The sequence below is a fragment of the Cygnus olor genome, chromosome 3 (genome assembly GCF_009769625.2).
Source record: "Cygnus olor isolate bCygOlo1 chromosome 3, bCygOlo1.pri.v2, whole genome shotgun sequence".
Taxonomy (NCBI): domain Eukaryota; kingdom Metazoa; phylum Chordata; class Aves; order Anseriformes; family Anatidae; genus Cygnus; species Cygnus olor.
The window spans coordinates 2882345-2902077 of NC_049171.1; the positions used below are offsets into that span (position 1 = coordinate 2882345).

Consider the following 19733-nt stretch of genomic DNA (forward strand, 5'->3'; position numbering starts at 1 on the left):
CCATTCTAGCCTTAAAAGCCAAGCAAACTTGTCCTTTTAGCAGACTTATACCTGGGGCAAGCTTGAGAGGAGCTGCCACAGTCAGGATCACCATGTTAGGCTCTTTCTGGAGGTGCCCCAAAATGTGCTTGGGATGCACTTGGGATTTCCAGCCGCTAGAGTAACTGATCGCCTGTTGTTAACATTGTGCCACTGAAATGTTTGATTGCTCACTGCCAAGGAAACCAGCGTTTTTGTCCAATTTCCTACGCAAAGGGTAACATAAAAGCAAAGAAGAGAGGAAAATAAAGTCTGACTTTCCTCCTATGCATTTTTAACCTCGGTGTAAGTCAGACTTCAGTGGGATAGCTCCTGATTTGCTCCCATGTACAAGGCAAAACATTTCATATTCTGAATCATCTCTTGCTCATAAAATACTGCTTGGTTCCCTTCTGTCCTTTCCCCTCCCTTCCCTCCTACTCCATGCAAGTTCTTGTTTTTGAAACAGACTGGAAAGTCTTTGGAGGAAGCACTGCTCTGTCCTTAATATAACCATGCTCAGGCCTGAACTTGGCTGAGTTCTTTTCAGTCCTGTCCCTATGGAAATAATACGTCAGTTTAGAAATCAGCATAGATGGGTCCACTGACGCTAAAACTGGTACAAACCAAAATATTATGCCCCCCCAATTAATTATGGAGATACACTAGAGTGGAATTTTGGCCTTGATGCCTTGCAGTTGCTGCTGGAGGAACAAACAGCAGCAGGGACAAGATCAGTAAAGGTGAAATGATTCAGATTCATGGATAATCTTTCTAAGCTGAGTTTGGCCTTGTAAACAGTTGCCCACAGTTCTCGGGGAAGAAGGGAGTGTCAGCCTCAGCATCTTTGACACAATACTTTTGATTTGGCACTGTTTGAACCTTGCCCTACAACATAGCTGCCTCTTTCTTCTGAGGATGTAGAGATGGTCTAAACAAAATTCATCCAAAGTTTGATAGGCTTCAGCACTTCTCAAAGATGAAAACTGATGCAGGACCAGCAGGTAAGGTCTTTGAAGAGAAAAAGATGGTTTGAGAACTGAAAAGGGCTACAGCACCCAGCCTGAGAAGTCCACTACTGCACCCAGCAAAATCCAGTCCAGGATGCCTATCATAGCTATCACAGCTGAAGCAAATCCCAAGCCTTATGGGAATAACTAAGTTGTTGGCCAGGGCAGTGTGAGCTTTCCCTCATTGTCTTAGGAAGACTGGCGTCTGACTGTGATGTCAGCAAAAGAGAATGAATTGTGTGAGGTCACATCCCGGTTGCCCCTGGCAGAGGAATGTGTCTACAGAAGGATAACTGCCCTCAACATCGTCCAAGAGCTTTGGTCCCAGTGTGGGATGAAAATGCTGCTCCTTACCTTCTGGATTTTAACTTCTCTAATCAGCAGCATCCATGCAGGCGTTTCTTCCCCAGTTTTCATGTTCAGCAGTGAATGGAAGAGTGAACCTGTTGGTAGCTTCAGAGGTGGACAGCAGAGAGAAACTGGTAGCCCTTCTGGATACACACACATCGGTAAATGAGTTTGGCCTGGGTTGATTCCTTGTGCCTTATGGCATACATGCACGGCTTGTACTACACCTGGCACTGAACTCTTCCATTCTACTCCCTCAACAAGGATTTCATCCAACCTGCTTATGGGAAACAGTCTATGGCCCTATTAGCCCCCAGATTGCCCAGGCGTTTTGGGGGGAAGTTACAACAGTGCCAGGGGCTTTGGTAGAAAACAAGTAGCATGGATGGTCCTGGACCAGTGCTTTAACCTACATCCTGCCCTCCTCATTTAGTAGCACAGGCAGTGGTGCAGCCATACATGAGCAATGTGTCTCATTTTGTACCCAGAGTGTGGCCTTCGACCATCTTATGAGTCCTTTCTGGAGACTGGCAGGAGGATCAGAGGGGGGAGATACGCCAAGGCTGGGGAGTTCCCGTGGCAAGTGAGCATCCAGAGCAACGGGAAACATATCTGCGGGGGCACCATGATCAGCGCGCTGTGGATTTTAACTGCGGCCCATTGCTTTGCAGATGAGGTGTGAGTACTTATGTGTCCAGAGGAGGGCAACAAAGCTGGTAAAAGGGCTGGAGGGCATGTCCTGTGAGGAGAGGCTGAGGTCACTTGGGTTGTCTGGTCTGGAGAAAAGGAGGCTGAGAGGCAACCTCACGGCTCTCTTCAGCTCCCTGAAGAGGGGAAGCACAGAGGGAGGTGCTGGCCTCTGGTTCCTGGCCACTAATTACAGGATACATGAAAGTACGCTGTTCCAGGGGAGGTTCAGACTGGACATTAGGAAATTTTCTTTACTGTGTGGTCAAATGCTGGAACAGGCTTCCTGGAAAGGTGGTTGATGCCCCACATCCATTGGTGTTAAAGAGGCGTTTGGACAACGCTCTCATTAACATGCTTTAACTTTTGGTTAGCCCTGAAGATGTCAGGCAGTTGGACTCGGTGATCTTTGAAGGTCACTTCCAACTCAACTCAACTCAACTCAATTCAACTCAACTTAACTCTTCTATTGTATTGTATTGTATTCTACTCCTGTTCTGTTCTGTTCTGTTCTGTTCTGTTCTATTCTATTCTATTCTATTCTATTCTATTCTATTCTATTCTATTCTACTCTACTCTACTCTACTCTACTCTACCCTATTCTACTTGGGGTAAGTGAGGACAGCCCAGGCGTGATGGGGGTGATAACACTGCTCCTTAGACTGTAGGGTATGTATGTCCTTGGGATGAAGTGCAAAATATGTGTGATGGAGCCAGAAAGAGAGCACTGAGAACCTTTCCTCCTTTAGGAAAAAAAATAAAATAAAAAAATTAAAAAAGGAAATTGCAGAAATCTGTGTAACCAGAAGATCTAGAAGGGGAGTAAATCTGCATAACCAGGGTCCAGAAGGGGAGTATTTTGAAGGACGGTGTGAGCAGCCTTGTATAATTGGCCATGATGTTATTCTGATGGCCCCCAAGGAGTTCCTGTACACAGGTTGTGGTACCTTGTAAAAAGAGGTATATTCCATTTCAGTTTACTCTAACTCCCAAATTACTTTTGCTTTCATATAGCAAACACCTTTACCTTATGTGTAGTCTGATATTAATCCAGCAGCTTCTGGATAAATCAACCCAGGGACAGAATCCAGCAGTTCATGAGTCCCCTCCAAAATACAGCAGCTCCAAGAGCCAGGGCTGCTCGGTGACAAATGACCTGTGGCATCACAACCTGGAGCAGCTGGCCAGGGACAGCGTGGTCTGGAGCAGCCAGCCCAGGGCACAGTGATTCCAAACACCCAGCCCGCTCCATCTGTTCGTTAGTGGCTGGGCTATTTATAACTTGGTTGCATTCATGTTCTACCTCTGCTCCTGCTTCCCCTGAAAATGAGCTTTGCCTGGGAGTGAGGGCAGATTTCTGTGGTTTTTGTAGCTAACCTGCCTCTGCAATTTGCTGCTCTGGGGAAGGAGGCACCAACCTTTATAACACAAAGTCTTCATGTTTGCTCATGCATATTCTGCTTTTTTGTTGTTGTTGTTATTTGTTTATAAGGCCACCAGATCTCACTGTTGTAGTAGGGGGAATCGACCTTGACCTCCCTCTGGAAGAACATAAGCCAGACAGCTTGGTTATCCATGAAAACTTTGACAGAACAAGCATGAAACATGACATTGCCCTGATCATGCTCAGCTCTCCCATCGAGTTCAGCAATGAGAAAATCCCCATCTGTTTGCCCTTCATGTATGACATTGATACATGGCAACACTGCTGGATTGCTGGATGGGGAACCACAGGTGCAGGTGAGACACCACTGGGAGATGTTATGTATCTGCTAATGGAGGCTGGTTTTTTACCCATTTAAAGTAGATGTTCTCTCCTGGCAGGGGTTACCCATACTAGTGGCTGCTCCCTACCTCCTTTCTAAACACATCCAGACCCTGGCAGCCTCTGCACATCATTGGCTGTCCATTCAGAGCAAGAAACTGTCACTCCCAGAGAAAAGTCTCCAATATTCTGAGCATGTATGTTCCATATGAAACCTTAGAGCCCACCATTGCTCTGCAAGGACTCAACCTTCTTGCTTGCCATTATTAGCACCCAAAGTAAGACAATCTGTGCTGGGCAAGTTATGATGGGTCTAAAGTGATCTGGCATAAGGGAAATGGAGATTTAGGGCTGTCTTTGGCATAATGCCTCCAATTAAACACATTGATTTGATGGTTCTGACCACCCCCTCCTCTTCTTTCATTTAGAAAAGCAGATTGCTATTGCTAATTGCTCTCATTCAAGGTCCAATGAAAGTAGCTCCAGTACTGACTGTAACCCAAAATGTCTATCCCAAACAAACGTCACCAAATGGCTAATGAGCTATTTAATCATTGGAAAGGGGTAATCAGGGCGGAGTGGGCAGGGTGGTGCCTTGGGACTTTACCAGTTCTCCTTGGCATGTAGTAAGTTAACATCCCGTTTAATCCTAGCTCTTGTACCCCATAGGGTTACCATCTCCTTTCTGAACCTCTGTATTTTCCTTCTTATTCACATCACGTAACAGTAAAATACAGCACAACACTGTGTTTTAGTTGTGAAAGTCTTCCATTTCACCAAGGTAACACGCCCTTAGAAACAGAAAAGCAGGGGCAATGCTGCAGAGTCGCTCTGCAACTTGGCAGGATTTCTCTTTCGTTAGTCTCTGCAAAATGTCTGGTGTGGTTCTGGGAAGGAGAGCCTCATTTTGCTTTGTGGTCAGGGTGGCATTGCCTCTGCAATCTGAACTGCACCCCGCGGGAGCTCAATGCACCAGCCCCGGCACACAGCCCTTCTATCTGGGAGATGTTTCAGAAGACAAACAGGGGAAGCCGAGTTTGCTGAGAGTGATGTGTGATGGTGTGATATGGGCCGTACCAAAAAAGTATGACGCACTGTTCCTGTGTGGGAGGAAAGATGGGTCATTTCTCATCTTTTGGAGGTGGACATCTCTCAAATGGCACCACAGGTGGCACAGCCTGACTCCTCTTTGACTGCAGTCAATAAAACCCAGCTCACATGGAGCCACCTCCTTGGAGATGCTCACATTAAAGCATTTCTGTATGCAGACACTTCCATGGAGGGCCCCGTGTTAGTTGGGAAAGGAGCATGACAACTTTCTATCTTTTAGATGTTATCTTCGAGTCCCACCTTCCTGAAGGTTCTGGGAGGATTTAGCTCAGTGAATTATGCAAGAAGGAGTGAAAAGCTGTGACATGCTTCAAAAGACAGCTTTATCCTTCAGACTTAGGCTTATTTTGAAGACAAATGTGGGTGATGAAATGAGTAGGCTTTCCATGCAGCCATGAGTATTCCATGAATATTTTTAATTTTTTCACTGCTTGCTTGTGCCTACTGTGATTTCTGCTTTTCCATCTCAAGAGGAGGAAAAAGCAATTATTTCTATTGTGTATGGCCATCCTTTGTGAAAGATGTCCAGTCCCCTGGTTGAGGCATGGCCTCACAAGCACCCCAGGAGAGCATGTGGAGAACTAGGGCATCTGTTCTGGAGAAAGCTCAGTGGAAATCACTCCACAGGGCTCACACAGGGCTCCATGAAAAGTCCCTCAAACTGGGTACCCTAGAAACGTGAGTGGGAAACCCAACAGCTCACCTCAGAGCATCACCAAGACCAGGAGGATAAGCCATCCCTCCGGGGGTACTTCTGGCTGTGCCACATCCCAGAGTACATTTATAGGAATAAGTGATTTTTTCAAACCCTATTTAGCAAGCTTCCACTCCCCAGGATTTTAGCTTTGCCCATCAACATCTCCCATCTCACCACCTACCTACCCATCTCCTAGGCTGGCATTTAGTCAAGAGCACAAACATATCCTAGACAGCCCCTGTAAGCCTCCATGACCCCCAGAGCATCTGGTTGTGCCCTGAGCCCCTCCTACCCTGAGTTCCTTTACAAATTCATCTGAGAGCAGTCCCAAGGGTCTCCAACAGTGCTTTCACCCTTACAAGCTCTTCAGGGTTTGCTAATCCTTCTCTTCTCGCTTGCTGGTTAGCAGCTGAAGTGTCAGCATCCCACGTGCTGCAGAAAGCACGGATGAAGCTCATCAGCAGGGAGCAGTGCTTGGAGCGCATCCCGCAGCTACCAGAGAACATGCTGTGTGCTGAGCTGCAGGGAGGAGAAAGAGGCACCTGCCAGGTAAAGCAAACATGGCCCGGTATAGCCACATTGCCTATTGGGGAACAGGGACCATCAAAGAGAGGTGAATGCACTTCAGGAATGAACATCCACGCTTCCCGTGGTTTTCTAGGGCTGCTAAAGGCTCTCTGCATGAGGCAAGAAGTTCAGGGGCTGAGGACCTGCCTGTCTGGTGCATAGCAAATGCATGTTGACCCAGGCAGTGGGGTGCAGGGCTCTCAGAAAGCAGTGGTGGTTCTGGAGATGTGTCCCTGTGGGGATTGAAACACCTCTGTGCAGTGGTGGTGGGAGTTAAATACTGGCTGGAGACAGGAAAATCTGACCAGGAGGGCCAAAGCAAAAGGACTGGGTGGGGAAATGATTCAAGGAGTGTTTAGTTTGAATGTTAGAAACCTTTCCAAGAAACACTTGGTGCTGGCACAAATGTCCTGTAACAGCACGGCAGGTAAGTCTGTGGGTGCCAGAACTAGTCACATATCACAACAGGTTAATGATATGGGATGGTGGAGCTTTGAAGCTGAATTATAGAGCATGACGTTATTTGATAGCAGGGACTGCTAAGGGGAAAGAGCTGAAACAATCATCGCTTGGAGCAGATGACCTCCAGAAGTCCCTTCTGACCTCAACCTTTCTGTGAAATGCCCAGAACTGGGAAAACCTCACCCAAACTATGCCCTCAGAACATGTTCTATGCACACGATTGCTGTCCTGGTGTCAAATAGTCCGAAAGCCAAAAAACACCTCTGCTTTCACAGCATCCAACCTCCAACCCCATCTCTGATTGCTCAATGAGGGCTGAGCTCTCCCTGCAGCCTCTCCCATGGTGAGAACAGGGCTGAGGTCTCTCCTCTACTGAGCAAGGGTTTTTTAGAAGTGTGCCTGTGCTTGCAGGGGAGCACACAGTCAGACACATGTAGGCACAGCTTCGTCCTGTAGGAACCCTTCATTCTAACCCAGAGAGCCAGGACTCAGAGAAGTCCCTGAACTTTAGGTGCAGGACTTGTGGACTGCAAAGCCATCGCAAGCTGAGGCCATACCTAGGCAAGGAAGGGAAAGCTTTGCTTTGCAAAATCATTTTTTGATTAGCCAGAGAGCATCTGCCTGTGAAGCCATTCATCTAGAGACTTTCACCTCCATTAAATTCAATCAAAAAATTTAAAAAGAAAACTGCCACAGGGTAACATTAACATGATTAAAGAATGCACTTCCCAGCCCAGCCTTAAGTTCTGCAGCTGAATTATGCTGGTGAAACAGCGAGAGCACTTGTACCCAGCAAAATGAATCTCCTGTATTCAGAAAGCTGATGAGGGTGCTATTTTGATCTACAATAATGTTAGCGTAGACTGCAAAATGAAATAGAAATGTGAGCTTTCCAAGCAGGGAAAGTACACAATGATTATATGTATGATAATGCTCATAGCCCAGCAACTGCCCACTTTTAGCAGAAGTTTGACCAGGCAGAAATGTCTTGCAACCTGAAATAATGAGAACAAGGCAAAAATGTACCCTAGGCTAGTAGTAAGTCTGTTCAGGAGTGAAACAGGTGACATGACTTTTCATCAGGATTTGCTCATTTCCTTGAGGGGAAGCACTGATTTTGCTGATGGACAGTTTTCTGGGATTGAGTTTGGGTGGGTAAGCAGTCATATTTTGGCCTTGCTGGGCTGGTTCAGAAATCTGGTGGCTTGCCTGCAGTAGGCTACCAGGTAAGGAACTGGGAGACCAGGTCCCAGCCTGATGCTTACTCTGCAGCAAGCCCTCAGTTGGTGGCAGGGCACATTGTACAAAGTGCATTCTATTGAGCTACTCTTCTCCATAAAGACTGGGTTTTCCTCTGGACAGCTCTGCAGGAAATGTTATCTTGTCACACCAGATTGAATCTGTGTGTCTGGGGCACCTGGATGGGATTAGAAACTTTACTTGTGGTTGGGGGTTAAGGGTTGTTGAATGGGCTCAGATAAATTCTGTGTGATGAGATGTTAAAAGAATTGCTTTTATATTTTAGGCTCCTGGCCACCTTCCTAAGTTTAGGATCCTGCTCATGTGCCTGGAAACAGACATAGGAGGGAGAAATATTTTTTTCTTTCTCAGTCACACCGGTAAAGGAACGAGCTCAGGTGATGCTGAGTTGCTGGTGTAGATGTGGCCACAGTAAACCTGGGAGCAATGCCTGATGATGCACAGATGCCTGATCTGTCTGGACATGAACCAGATAAAAGCCTTACATTAACCTTTCCTAAGCATTGCTGACAACAGGATACATTTGTTCATACCCGGAAACAGTTTAAGATGGCAAGTTGCATCTGGACCAAAGGCTGTAAGTCCACATGATCCTGATCTGGATCCAAAGGATTACCATGCTTGGTCTTTGCACTGTGTGCCATTTGTGCGCTAGATTTTCCTCACTGCAGCAAGATGGTTTTATTTGAGTCACCAGTCACTCAAATATCTTCATCAAGTCATGTAAAAGTTTTATCCTACTGATCACTGCCTTAATATTCACATGTGGCAACAGGTCATGAATAGAAAGGCTCAGACATTTCAGTAGCTGCCATCATACTAGTACCAGAGCATGACTAATTTGTGGATCACTAACTGTGTTCCTATAATAACTCAAGGAGATTGAATAGCAGAGCTCCTGAGTATTTGTACTTTAAAAAAAAAATCCATTCACTTAAAAAGAAAAATCTATTGTATACCAATTCCCTAGCGGTTCTTCAGACAAATATATAGATTGACTGTGAATTAACACTAACAGGATCTGTAATTGACTTATAGTTCTATTTAGTCATAAACATTAGCATTAATGGATGTTCATGGAGTACAAGTGCTAAAGAACAGACACTAGAGATGGCCTATGTGTTATTTTTTGTGTGCTACATTTCTTCCATGACCCCATGAACCACAATTGATGTCTAATTCCTTGCTTTCTTAAGCACCTTTTGTTAGGCCCTGATGCAATGGTAACTTGAACAATAATTAGAGTAGAAGGGACTCACAAAGTAAATGCCTCTTCAGTGCCTTGCCTATCCAGACAAAACTCAGTAAATGGCCCAATTATATTTCAGAGAGTTTCTCTGAAATATAGGACAGAGTGTGTTTTGCTGGAAGTCACAGTTCACGTACAGTTCAACTCGGCAGCAGATGAAGGGGGGGTCCAGGCCCTGGCCTGACTTTGAGGAGAATGAATCATTGTGTGGCCACAGACAAGTGGTGGGATCCTTCCAGCTCAGCTTCACCACACTCCCCTCACCCTGGTGTAGGGCTGATCTGAGTCACCGGCCAAAGGCATCTACCCCCTTCCACTGAATTATACAACAAGAGATTTTGTCCTTCTCTGATAAATGACTGAAACAATGCTAGGATGCATCTAGGGCTCTGGGTTTTAATTTATTTAGTTGAGTGAAAAAGGCGAAGAAGGACTATGTTCCTTCACGTGTAATACGACCTGCCCACAAATACTGTCAGCAGTTTGGGAAGATTGAATATGCCAGAGGGCTGTGCTGCCATCCAGAGGGACTTCGACAGGTAGGAGAGGTGGGCTGACACAAACCTGCAGCTCAACAAGGAGAAGCCCAAAGTCCTGCCCCTGGGGAGGAACAGGCCCAGCACCAGGACAGGCTGGGGGCACCCAGCTGGAAAGTGGCTCTGCAGAAACAGACCTGGGGGCCTGGGGACCCTGAGGTGAACGTGAGCCAGCGATGGGCCCCTGGGCAAAGAAAGGGCTGCGTTAAGCAAAGCATCGCCTGCAGGTCGAGGAAGGGGATCCTGCCCCTCTGCTCAGCACTGGTGAGGCTGCACCTGGAGTGCTGGGACCAGTCCTGGGCCCCCCAGCACAGAGAGACCTGGGCCCAGCGGGGAGAGCCCAGCCCAGGGCCCCCAGGGTGCTGTCGGGCCCGGAGCCCCCGTGCTGTGAGGAGAGGCTGCGAGAGCTGGGGCTGCTGGGCCTGGAGCAGAGGAGGCTCCGGGGGAGCTCCCCCATGGCCGTCAGTACCCGCAGGGAGGTGCGGAGAGGCCGGAGCCGGGCTCTGCTCAGCGGTGCCCAGGGCCAGGCCCAGAGGCCCCGGGCCCAGCCTGGAGCCCCGGCGGCTCCCCCTGCCCCTCAGGCAGCACTGCTGGGCTGGGCGGGTGTCGGAGCCCTGGCACGGGCTGCCCCGAGAGGGGCCGGGGGCTGCTCTCTGGAGAGCTCCCTGAGCCCAGGGACATGGGGCTGGGCACCCTGCTCTGGGGTTGCACCAGATGGGCCCAGAGGTGCCTCCAACCTCAGCCATTCTGGGATTCTGTGAATGGCTTTAGCACCTCTGTAGCATCTGGGCTGCTAAGAGCCCTCACCCCATGTAGCTACAGCAGTAGCAGTAGCTGTTTGGTGAGATTTATCTGGCCCCATGCAAATGCCTTTCCTGTAGCTATTTGCATCTACCCAATCATCTTTCTATTAATGCAGAGAAAAAAGTGCTTTTGAAAGTGTGATTCATTCAGGCTGTTCTAACCATCTATTTTAAAATGAGATAAATCTCTGTATGAGTGATTATCATTCCCATTAACTAGAAGCAAATCCAAGGTGTCTAGCTCACAGGGACAAACATGGATCTGAGGCAGGACCGTTGTCTACAAGTCTCAAGTGTCATTTTAGATGTCTCAGGATATCCCCATGGCACCCAGCTGTCCCCTCTTAAATCATGTCCCATTGATGGTAATGTGACTGCACCGGGAATTTGACATTTGCACTGGAACCCCCTCAGAGGGGTGATCAGCCTGGAGCTCAACTCACCCCTCCTACCCTCCTTCTGTGCACAAGAGTGAGTGCTAAACTCATGCAGAAGTGACAAAAACTCTTGCATCCTTTTACAAGCTCTTGCATCCTTTTTCTGGTACTACCGAGGCTCAAAAACTGCAAAGGAGGACTTGTGATAGAATTTTTTAAAGAAAAGGTCTGCAGATGAAAATCGGCTTCACGCAGGTAAATTATCACAGAGACAAGGCAAAGGCCACAAACCAGGGAAGCTTGCTCAATCCCTCCAGCTGTTTAAAATATGTAAACGGACGTGGATAGATGATGCTGTGATTGCAGTCTGTAGGTATGGAGAGTATCTGTATGAGCTCTGAGGTTACAGGACCTTCTGCCTATCAGCCAAAGGTCTCCTGGGGACTAACATTCAAAGCTAACCACATTTCAATTCAGAATTATTACTACCTGTACAAAATTACTTAACTATTGCACCTTACCTTTACATTGAAGAGAGTGACCCACTCATGAGCCTTGTGATAGATTCTCCCTCATTGAACAACTGCTAACATGTCAGGGTGTGGTGGTTGTTTTGTTTTGTTTTTTTTCTTCCTAAGATTGGTTTAAATAGGAAGGTGTCCTGGGAAGCTCCAGAACAAAGCATTAGAAAGACGTTTTTGCTTTTGTAGTCTGTTACATTTGCTTCTAAAGGGTGCTTTGATGTGCAGCTCATAAGAATTAGAATATTTTTCCTGTGTCCTGTGGCTTTATAGAGCTTTCATCATTTGATCATTTTATGATAGGGGCAGACAAGTGAACACATGGAAGCTATGGTGGCTTAATTCTTTAATCTGTGAAAAACATTCCTTCCTATTGCAAGGACCTGAGATGTTGATGATGCCCCACACCTCTTCTGCTTTATTCCTTTGGCACCCCAGAGTTGCAGCTTTTAGTCCCTCAAACTGAAGCTGTTTGCTTTGTGGTAAGGGGGTCTGGTGTTATTTTGTGTGCCCGGTGAGTGAAGATCTGGGGAGCAGAACATCTCTGGAACCAGCTGAACAAAGAAACCTACTGAGTGCCTGCCCTTGGAGTGGGAGAAATGGGTGTGATGACTCAGAGCAGCCGCTTCTCATTCAATTACAGTGAGTCAACACAGCTTTAAGGGGAAGTCATGACTCACAGATAGATTCAGATTCTTTGAAGGAGTTGACAAGCATGTGGCTGAGAGTGATCTAGCTGATATAACGCGCTGAGATGCCCCAAATTCTTTTAACGAGATTTCTCACCAAAGACTCATACAGAAAGTGAGCTGTCATGAAGTAGAAGGGCTTCTGTTTGAAAGGGAGGTGGCACAGAGGAAAGATTTGATGGGAGAAAGGGCTCACAAGGGGAGTCTCCCTGGGATCCATGCAAGGAATTGTGCTGTTCAAGGAGCGCAAATGCTGAGATGACAAAGTTGGCTGGTGCCACAACACTGTTGAGGGTGGTCAAAATTAAAACTGACTGTGCAGAGGTGCAGGAGGATTTCATTATTCTGAGTGTCTGGAGGTTAAAACAGCAGATGCAGTTCACTGTTGACAAGGGCAAAGTAATGAATACAGAGAAAAGCAACTCCAGCTGTACACATAGAATAATGGGCTCTAAATTAGCTATTACCATGTAAGAAGATCTCAGAGTGACTGTGAATAGTCCTTCAAAAACATCAGCACGAGATTCTGTGGAGGTCAAAAAGGCAACAAGAGCATTATGAGTTATTAGGAAAGGAATAGGTAGCGAAACAAACACATGTTATGTGACGGCACTAATCTGGGAGGCCTACATCCCATGCTCTGTACAATTCCTGCCCACCCCATCTGAGAAAGGAGGTAGTATTAGAAGAGACTAGTAGAGTGGGAAGGATGAGCAGGGGCACGGAAAGGCTTCTTGTGAAGCGGAGAATAGCAGAGGAAGACTCTGAAGCTTGTAAAAGAGATGTCTGATGGGGATATGGCAAAGATTTCTAAAGTCATGAATGCCAAGGAGTGGACAGTCAAGAGCTGTCCTCTTGTCACTGTTGTTCAAAACACATGAAGGAGGGGGGATCCAATGGCTGTATCAGGCAGCAGATTGGAAACAAAGAGAAGGAAGTACTTTTTCATCCAACAGATAATTAAACTATGGAACTCACTGACCAGGATGTTGTGGGTATTTATCCTAAGGGATAAATGGATTCAAAAAGCAATTAGATAACTTCCTGGATGAAGATCTCTCTAAGGCTATTAACCACTGTGATGTAAATACAACTCTGTAAATACTTGCCCTGCTTTTCATTCTCCTTCCCAAGCACTTGCTACAGACATCTGTCAGAGACAGGAGTCTGGGCTGCATGGGGCTTTGGTCAGATGCCTTATAGCCATCTTTAGTTGCTGCCACCATGGCTACTAATGGACCCTGATGACTTCCATCTGGGAGGTGTAGGGCCATCCTGTTCACCCATTTTCCAATGAGGAGATGGAGGGAAAGAGTAGGTGAAGACTCTCAGATGAGACCTCAAAGGGATCCCATGAAAGGAGTCCAGGTGCGTGTGTTAACTGATTCATCTTTGACATGTTAAAAATGGTCTTAGCCTCCTTCCTTCTACCTTCCTCTAAAGATAGTCTTTTCACAGTGAAATAACTGAAGAGATCATCTCTTTGGAAAAACCTTTGCTTCCTGCAGCCAGGGCAGCTCTAATAGCAAATGTTGTTATTCACACGCTGATTCTCTCCAATTTACACAGAGCTTACCATCACAAAAATGAAACCAGCAATGACTTGCAAGGACTGTGTATCCATCTAATGAGGATCAGATGGGTTGTTCTCCCTCCCCCCGAGCTTCTCGCACCTAAAAAGATTTATGTGGCTGAACGTGTTTGTTCTGATCAATTACCATGTTGCAGACAAGAATACAAATACGAAAGGAAGATTACACTCTTGCGCCAAAGCTCACTAAAGTCAGCAGAAAGGCTCCTGATGTTCACAGAAAGTCTTTGGCTGTAGTTAAAAGGATGAAACTTTTGATCAGCTTTAGTGAACAAAGTGCCTTGCTAGTCTGTGACAATTTTTATACAACCCAGAATTATTTGCCAGCTAATATATCTTTGCTCTCACTTCTCCTAATGGGAGGATTAACATGTAGTTGTGGAAGGCATGAGTTCAGCAATGGGCTGATTTGATGTAGTTGCTTTTCACTCATCCTCCAGTTGACAAGAAACTTGTAAGAGAAGCAAAGATGCTGTTTTCAGCTGTTTCACTGTCCAGAAACTTGCCACTCGGACTGAACAGCAGGAGCAAGCATCTGGTGTGTATGCTGACCAGAAGTGTTTCACCACCAGGGTGCAAGAGGCTGAAAGCTGAAAGCAGCATTTAATAAGTGCTTCAGTCTTCAGGGTTGTTGACCTGAGCGTTAATTAAATTAGTACTACTGGAGACATCAAAGAGCTGAGGCGATTTTACCAACACTCAAACCTCCTTCTTCCCACATCGTCTCCTACACAAGGATGGAAAATCTTGGGCCAACAGTTTTGAGACCTTAAGGTGGATACAGGGATATTCAGAAGTGTTGTAGAACTGAGTTTATTTTCTCTGTCTTTAGCCCTATAACAATCAGGTTCCCGATTCATATGGGCTGCTATAATTAAGTGGGAAAGATCATGTGAAGAGGATGATAGACATCCAAGTTAAATAGAGGAACTTAAGAGTAGAGGCGCCTTTTGCTCCCATGAAGCAGACCATCTCAGCTCACATGCAAAGGCATCTGAAGTAGGATTTGGGTCTCAGGGTTTGTGGATTTGCAGCTGCTGCCTGGGTTTTCACAGCATTGCCCAACTCCCTTGCTGGGCAGGTTTTAAATAGCTTTCCTCAGCTGACAGTCCCCCAAGCCCTGCAGACAGTTCTCTCTTTCCTCTCTGACTGGGCAGAGAACAAACACAGCTAAAGAGATAAACAGGGGAAAACATCTGATTTGAAAGGAAAACCACATGATCTATAGCTTTGAATTCCTGGCTCTGGCTCCTGGTTCTGCCATACCCTTGTGCAAATCACATCCCTTTTCTTCCATGCTTTTCTCATCTACGAAATGTGATAAGAAATTTCCCCAAGGATAGCCACAAGGTATCAGGAATTAATTGGTATTGAAGCGTGTAAGTGCCCTGGGAGAAAGGTCCATTGCAAGTGTGGATGGCCTCCAAAATGGGATCTGTCCCACTGATGATGGAAACACTTCTGTGCTCGGTGGGTGCCGGAGACCTGGCACAGGCTGCCCTGAGAGGGGCCAGGGGCTGCACCTTGGAGAGTTCCCCGAGCCCAGGGACGTGGGGCTGGGCACCCTGCTGCGGTAGGGGGGGACAGGGGCACCCAGAGGTCCCTGCCAATGTAAAACATGCTGCAGTTCTGTGATTCTGTGATTTAATGTGCGGAAGCTCTGCCAGTACTCATGTCTCCTGTACTGGGGAAAGCCACCGTGCTGCACCCCAGTATGCACTGCTGAGAGATCACCAGTAGCTGCTGCGTCACTGCCTCAATAACAGCTCCCGTTCTCCCAACTTCATTTCTTATCTTTCTGTAGGAGGCTCAAAGTGCTTTCCTTTCGCTGCCGGGATAATATGTTTGGCCTGTGCCTGCCCTGAGGGAATTAGCAGTGAAATTCCCAGTAATTTAATTGTGCACACAGCTTAGAAGATGCTCATTCATTCAAAAAGGATGGCATCACCAAGAGCACTGGTAATGCGTGGGTCCAAGGTCAGTGCAGGGTCACTGGTGGGATTCACACAAGTTCTTGGTTGAAACAGGGTTGGGAAATGCCTTCAGATCCTGCCTTTGAAGGGTCTTTACCACCACTGTTGTGTAGCTACAGCAAAACCATTTCAGCACAAACAGTACTGGATGCTGAAGCAACATTTGCTCTGCATTTATCTTCATTTTTCTCTCCTGTTTACATGTTGAGCTAAAAAGAATATTAAAAAAAAAAAAAAGTGATAAGCTCATTAGGGGCCTTGAGCCTCCATCTCAGGAAATGAGTAAGAATTCTGCCATAAACTTTTGTGGGTGTTGATGAGTTGCATCACACAGCCAATTCCTTACTAGTTGATGTTTTGTTAGGTCAGGGTAGCTGCTGGGAAAAGGGGGTTCATACATTGATGGCAAAGATATTTCTCAAACTAGGGCACAAAGATGGAAGGACAACAATTCCCAGGAAATCTGGCTGTATTAGGAAACGTGTTTGTATTATTTCTTATTTGCCATATAAAGGAGTGGAGAAAAGATAGGAAAATAAAAATGGAACCCTCTGTGGAAGGAAACTGTCTTATTTAGAGCAAGGGCTGAACAGCACTTTAGATGTACATAACTGTTGAGAGGAGTGCTGTACCTGGCTGGGTGCACTTTGTGCTGATTGTGCCTGGCTGGGTGCACTTTGTGCTGGTTTCTTTTCTGTCTGGGGTTGTGCTCAGTGACTGCACACGGAGGTCACACAGGAAACTGGACGTGCTCTTGGCTTTCAAGCCAGGACGTTCCTCTTCATCGGTTGGATGCAAAGTGCATTTGAGAGGTTGCACGTTTTGGGTGAGTAGAAGTTGCCCTTCAAGTAGCAAGCAGATTTTCAGTGAAATTAATGAATTTGCAAGAAAAGCTTGTCAGGGTTAGTGTTCATCTCTTGTTCAGTTTCTGTATACTGGTCCCCAAATTAACAGCAGCAGGTACCTGGCACCTGTATGCACTGCTTTTACAGGGAAGCCAAGAACTGAATGAACAGTCACAGCAAATGTCCCTTTTTACTCTTGGGTCTTGTCTCCTGGTGTCAAGACTCAGGTATCCCTCCAGGGCCATGGGAGGATGTGGAAAAGACTGAGAAGGACAGGGCATTGTCCTGAGCTGGAGACTGTGACCGATCTTCTTCTCTTACCTTCTTCTCTTATCATTTATTCTGTAGGCATCTCAGACCTGAGCTGTGACACTTTGAGTCCCTGCTCCCCCAAGACCTCATGAACTTGGGATGGAGTTTGATTTTCCCAATCAGCCTCTGGGATGCAGCTGCTCTCAGAGACCCGAGGTTTGATCCTGCTCTAATGTCCTCCTTATGCCGTAGGTGGACAGTGGGGGACCTCTGGTTTGCAGCTACTGGAACACCATGAAGTGGTTTCAGGTCGGCATCATCAGCTGGGAAGAAGATTGCACAGAAAAGCCAAGCCACGAGATCTACACTTCTGTTTACAACTACTATGGCTGGATCATGACTGAGACAGCTGTAAGGGGGAAACCTTTCTTCATCGAAGGCGTGGATAACCGTGAAAATGCCAGGGAGGTTCCTTCCAGGGCTCAGGCACAGCTGGTGTTTCTTGAGTATTCTCTCCTTTTATTTGCCTCTCTAACAGCAATTAGATTACTCTAGAGAAAATTTTTCAAAACATAATAAAAGTCAGAACTACTGTCTCCTTTTGCTGCTGACCCATAAAGTCATGTCTCAGGTCAGCCTGCTCCATCTCACTGATGTGGACACAGACGCCAAAATGAGACGCCACAGTGAGACAGGGGAGTGATGGAGAGGCTGGAGATCTGAAATGAGAGAGTCAGGACCCAGAAAACAGAGTTCGTCATCCTCTGAAAAGCCTGGATATTTTCAGTCTGATGGGTCACATCAGGCTCAGCCGTTTGCTGAGCTCAGATGCAAGGTCAAAGGTGAAGGAGCTGCTCCGTTTGGAAAGTTGAAACCTTAAAAAAGGTCTTAGTTCACTTGGTTGCAGATTAGCTTAGCTGTGGGTGGGATAGCTCTGGGTTAATATATCTTACAGCTAGTTATTAGTTGGGCTGATATATCTTCTATCTTGCAGCTGGACCAGACTAAGACCGTCTTCAAGAACCACAGCATCTGCTCAGGTGGTATGTCAAGCTGGTGGGACATGACTACATGTCAAATTCATCCATACACTAGAAAAAGGGCAAGAAAGCTGTTGGCCAGTGTTGGAAACTTTAGCTTCACATAACTAGTCATTCTTATTTACCTGGGTTGCAAATGGTGGGTTTTGGTTGTTAAAGACACTAGAGAAAAATCTGGCTGGCTGCAGGGAACTGAGCTATCTATGAAATGCCGTCTACAGAAACCCCTTGGTTTGGTAATTAGCCAAAATGAATCCCTTACAAGTAAATGGTAAATCAAAAGCATTTATTATTATTATTATTTTATTTCTTTTCCCTCTGCTGGAGACCTATTTTGTGCATTTCTTGGCTGTGCAGTTCCCAGTCTGAGCCGGGACTGGGCTGGTCCTTGAAGCAATGCCATCCTACACTCTCCAGCAACAAAGTGCATCACAAAAACACTTTCCACTTTTTACAAGGAGGTTGGTTTTCTTGAAAGTGATGGGGAAGGAGGCAAGCGGTAAGGTCTCCTTCATGTCCCACCTTTGCAATGGCATAAAAGTACCTGTAATTGCAGCAACGATAAAACTCACTGAATGTGCAATGGGACAGAACCTCACAAATTGGTTTTAATTACCTTGATATTTTCTGGCTAGCTGGTGGAGAAGCCTTGTAAATGAGAATTAATTCATCTACCTTAAGCTAATGCAAACCCATCTTGGCATAAAAGTCAGACTTTATTTTCTGTGTTATCTGAGCAGAAAATAATGTTTAATTATTATTAGTTCTGAGTAATGCTTATGAAAATTGCTCCACATTAATTTCACATGGCTGACTGGCTAATGGATGCATAAGGGTCTTGTAACCCTTTGCAAAAAGACTAATAAAAGCTAAAAACAAGGGGAATATATTACTTTAGCAGCTATTAGTAGTAGACAGTGTCTGCTGGCATTAATACCTATATTTATTTTCCTTTCTATTAATAATGTATCAACAGATTCTAGAAGCTATGGCAGGGGCTGGACATCAGGAAATATTTCCTAATGCTGCAATCTATTCAGCTACAGAATTGTTTCCCCCAAAGGAAATGAGAGAGGTCCTCCCGCTTGAATTATTTTAATGTAGGGATTGTATAAAGCACTCTCGTCTGCAGCACAAGGCATGGAAAAAGCCTGCGCTTACAGGGAACTGCAAAAAGACCCAGTAGGTCTTCTCCATCAGTAGTGTTTGCAAACTGATAATGGTCTGTGTTAAAGGAAGGCAATGCTACTTAGTGGTTACAGCAGGACACTGCTGCTGTGGGTTTTGCTCTGTTCTGCTACTCGTTTGCTGGATGGTCTTGGGGAAATTCACTGTGTGCCATGTGCCTTAGTTTCCCCACTTGTAAACTGAGGTAATGAAAGTGATTCACTTTGCTCTTTGTTTCAGAAACATGAGTTCTGTGAGTAAAGACCAGCTATGTAGCTGTAAAGTTACAAGCAGCAGAGACTTGTTCCTCCTTACTTAAAGCATTAGAGGATTCATTAAAGTGAATTCATCTTAGCCACTACATACACTGTTCAATAATTAGGACAAGAAAAGAAATGTTTGCCTAATATTTCTATGCCATATGTAGGTCTGATGAAAACATGCTGACGTATATATTTCTTTTCAAGGTATTTGTGTTTTGAGAGCACATCAGCTTTGATTATGGTTTTGATGGGGATGTGTTGGAGTCACACGAAATCAGAATGCAATACAGCTTTGTCATTAACATTTCAATGTGAGCCATTAATTTTTTAAGTCTTACAACATTTCTGTACCGTGTTTCATTGAATTCCTCATTTCTGGGTTTAGATCATCAAAGTGAAAAGTTTCCAAACTGAACCATCTCAGCTTTTATGTTTCAGGCTATCATTTGGGATGTGGATTTTTTATTTGCTGCTCATTTCCTATTGCCCTTTCCCTCTTTCCA

The 19733-nt window shown here is 45.8% G+C and overlaps 1 protein-coding gene across 5 annotated transcripts; it reads left to right on the plus strand.

Moving 5' to 3' along the window:
- Positions 1–392: 392 nt before the first annotated feature.
- On the plus strand, positions 393–19510 carry PRSS55 (serine protease 55). 5 transcript variants are annotated; one of them, XM_040553209.1, is made up of 7 exons: positions 1228–1537; positions 1865–2054; positions 3556–3803; positions 6042–6184; positions 17013–17171; positions 17755–17803; positions 19435–19510. In XM_040553209.1, the coding sequence occupies exons 1-7, from the start codon at positions 1243–1245 to the stop codon at positions 19464–19466; spliced, it is 1116 nt and encodes a 371-aa protein (XP_040409143.1). In that variant the 5' UTR covers positions 1228–1242; the 3' UTR covers positions 19467–19510. The 5 variants fall into 5 exon arrangements, with proteins under 5 accessions (XP_040409141.1, XP_040409143.1, XP_040409144.1 ...); XM_040553210.1 differs by having other exon boundaries at positions 17755–17800; positions 19435–19492; XM_040553207.1 differs by lacking the exon at positions 19435–19510 and having other exon boundaries at positions 393–1537; positions 17755–18087.
- Positions 19511–19733: the final 223 nt, after the last annotated feature.

Coding starts and splice junctions, on each gene's coding strand:
- PRSS55 (XM_040553207.1), top strand. CDS start 1,243: ATGTCAGCAAAAGAGAATGAATTGTGTGAGGTCACATCCCGGTTGCCC. Junction 3,804..6,041: donor ATGGGGAACCACAGGTGCAG/GTGAGACACCAC, acceptor CTTGCTGGTTAG/CAGCTGAAGTGTCAGCATCC. Junction 17,172..17,754: donor GGATCATGACTGAGACAGCT/GTAAGGGGGAAA, acceptor TCTATCTTGCAG/CTGGACCAGACTAAGACCGT.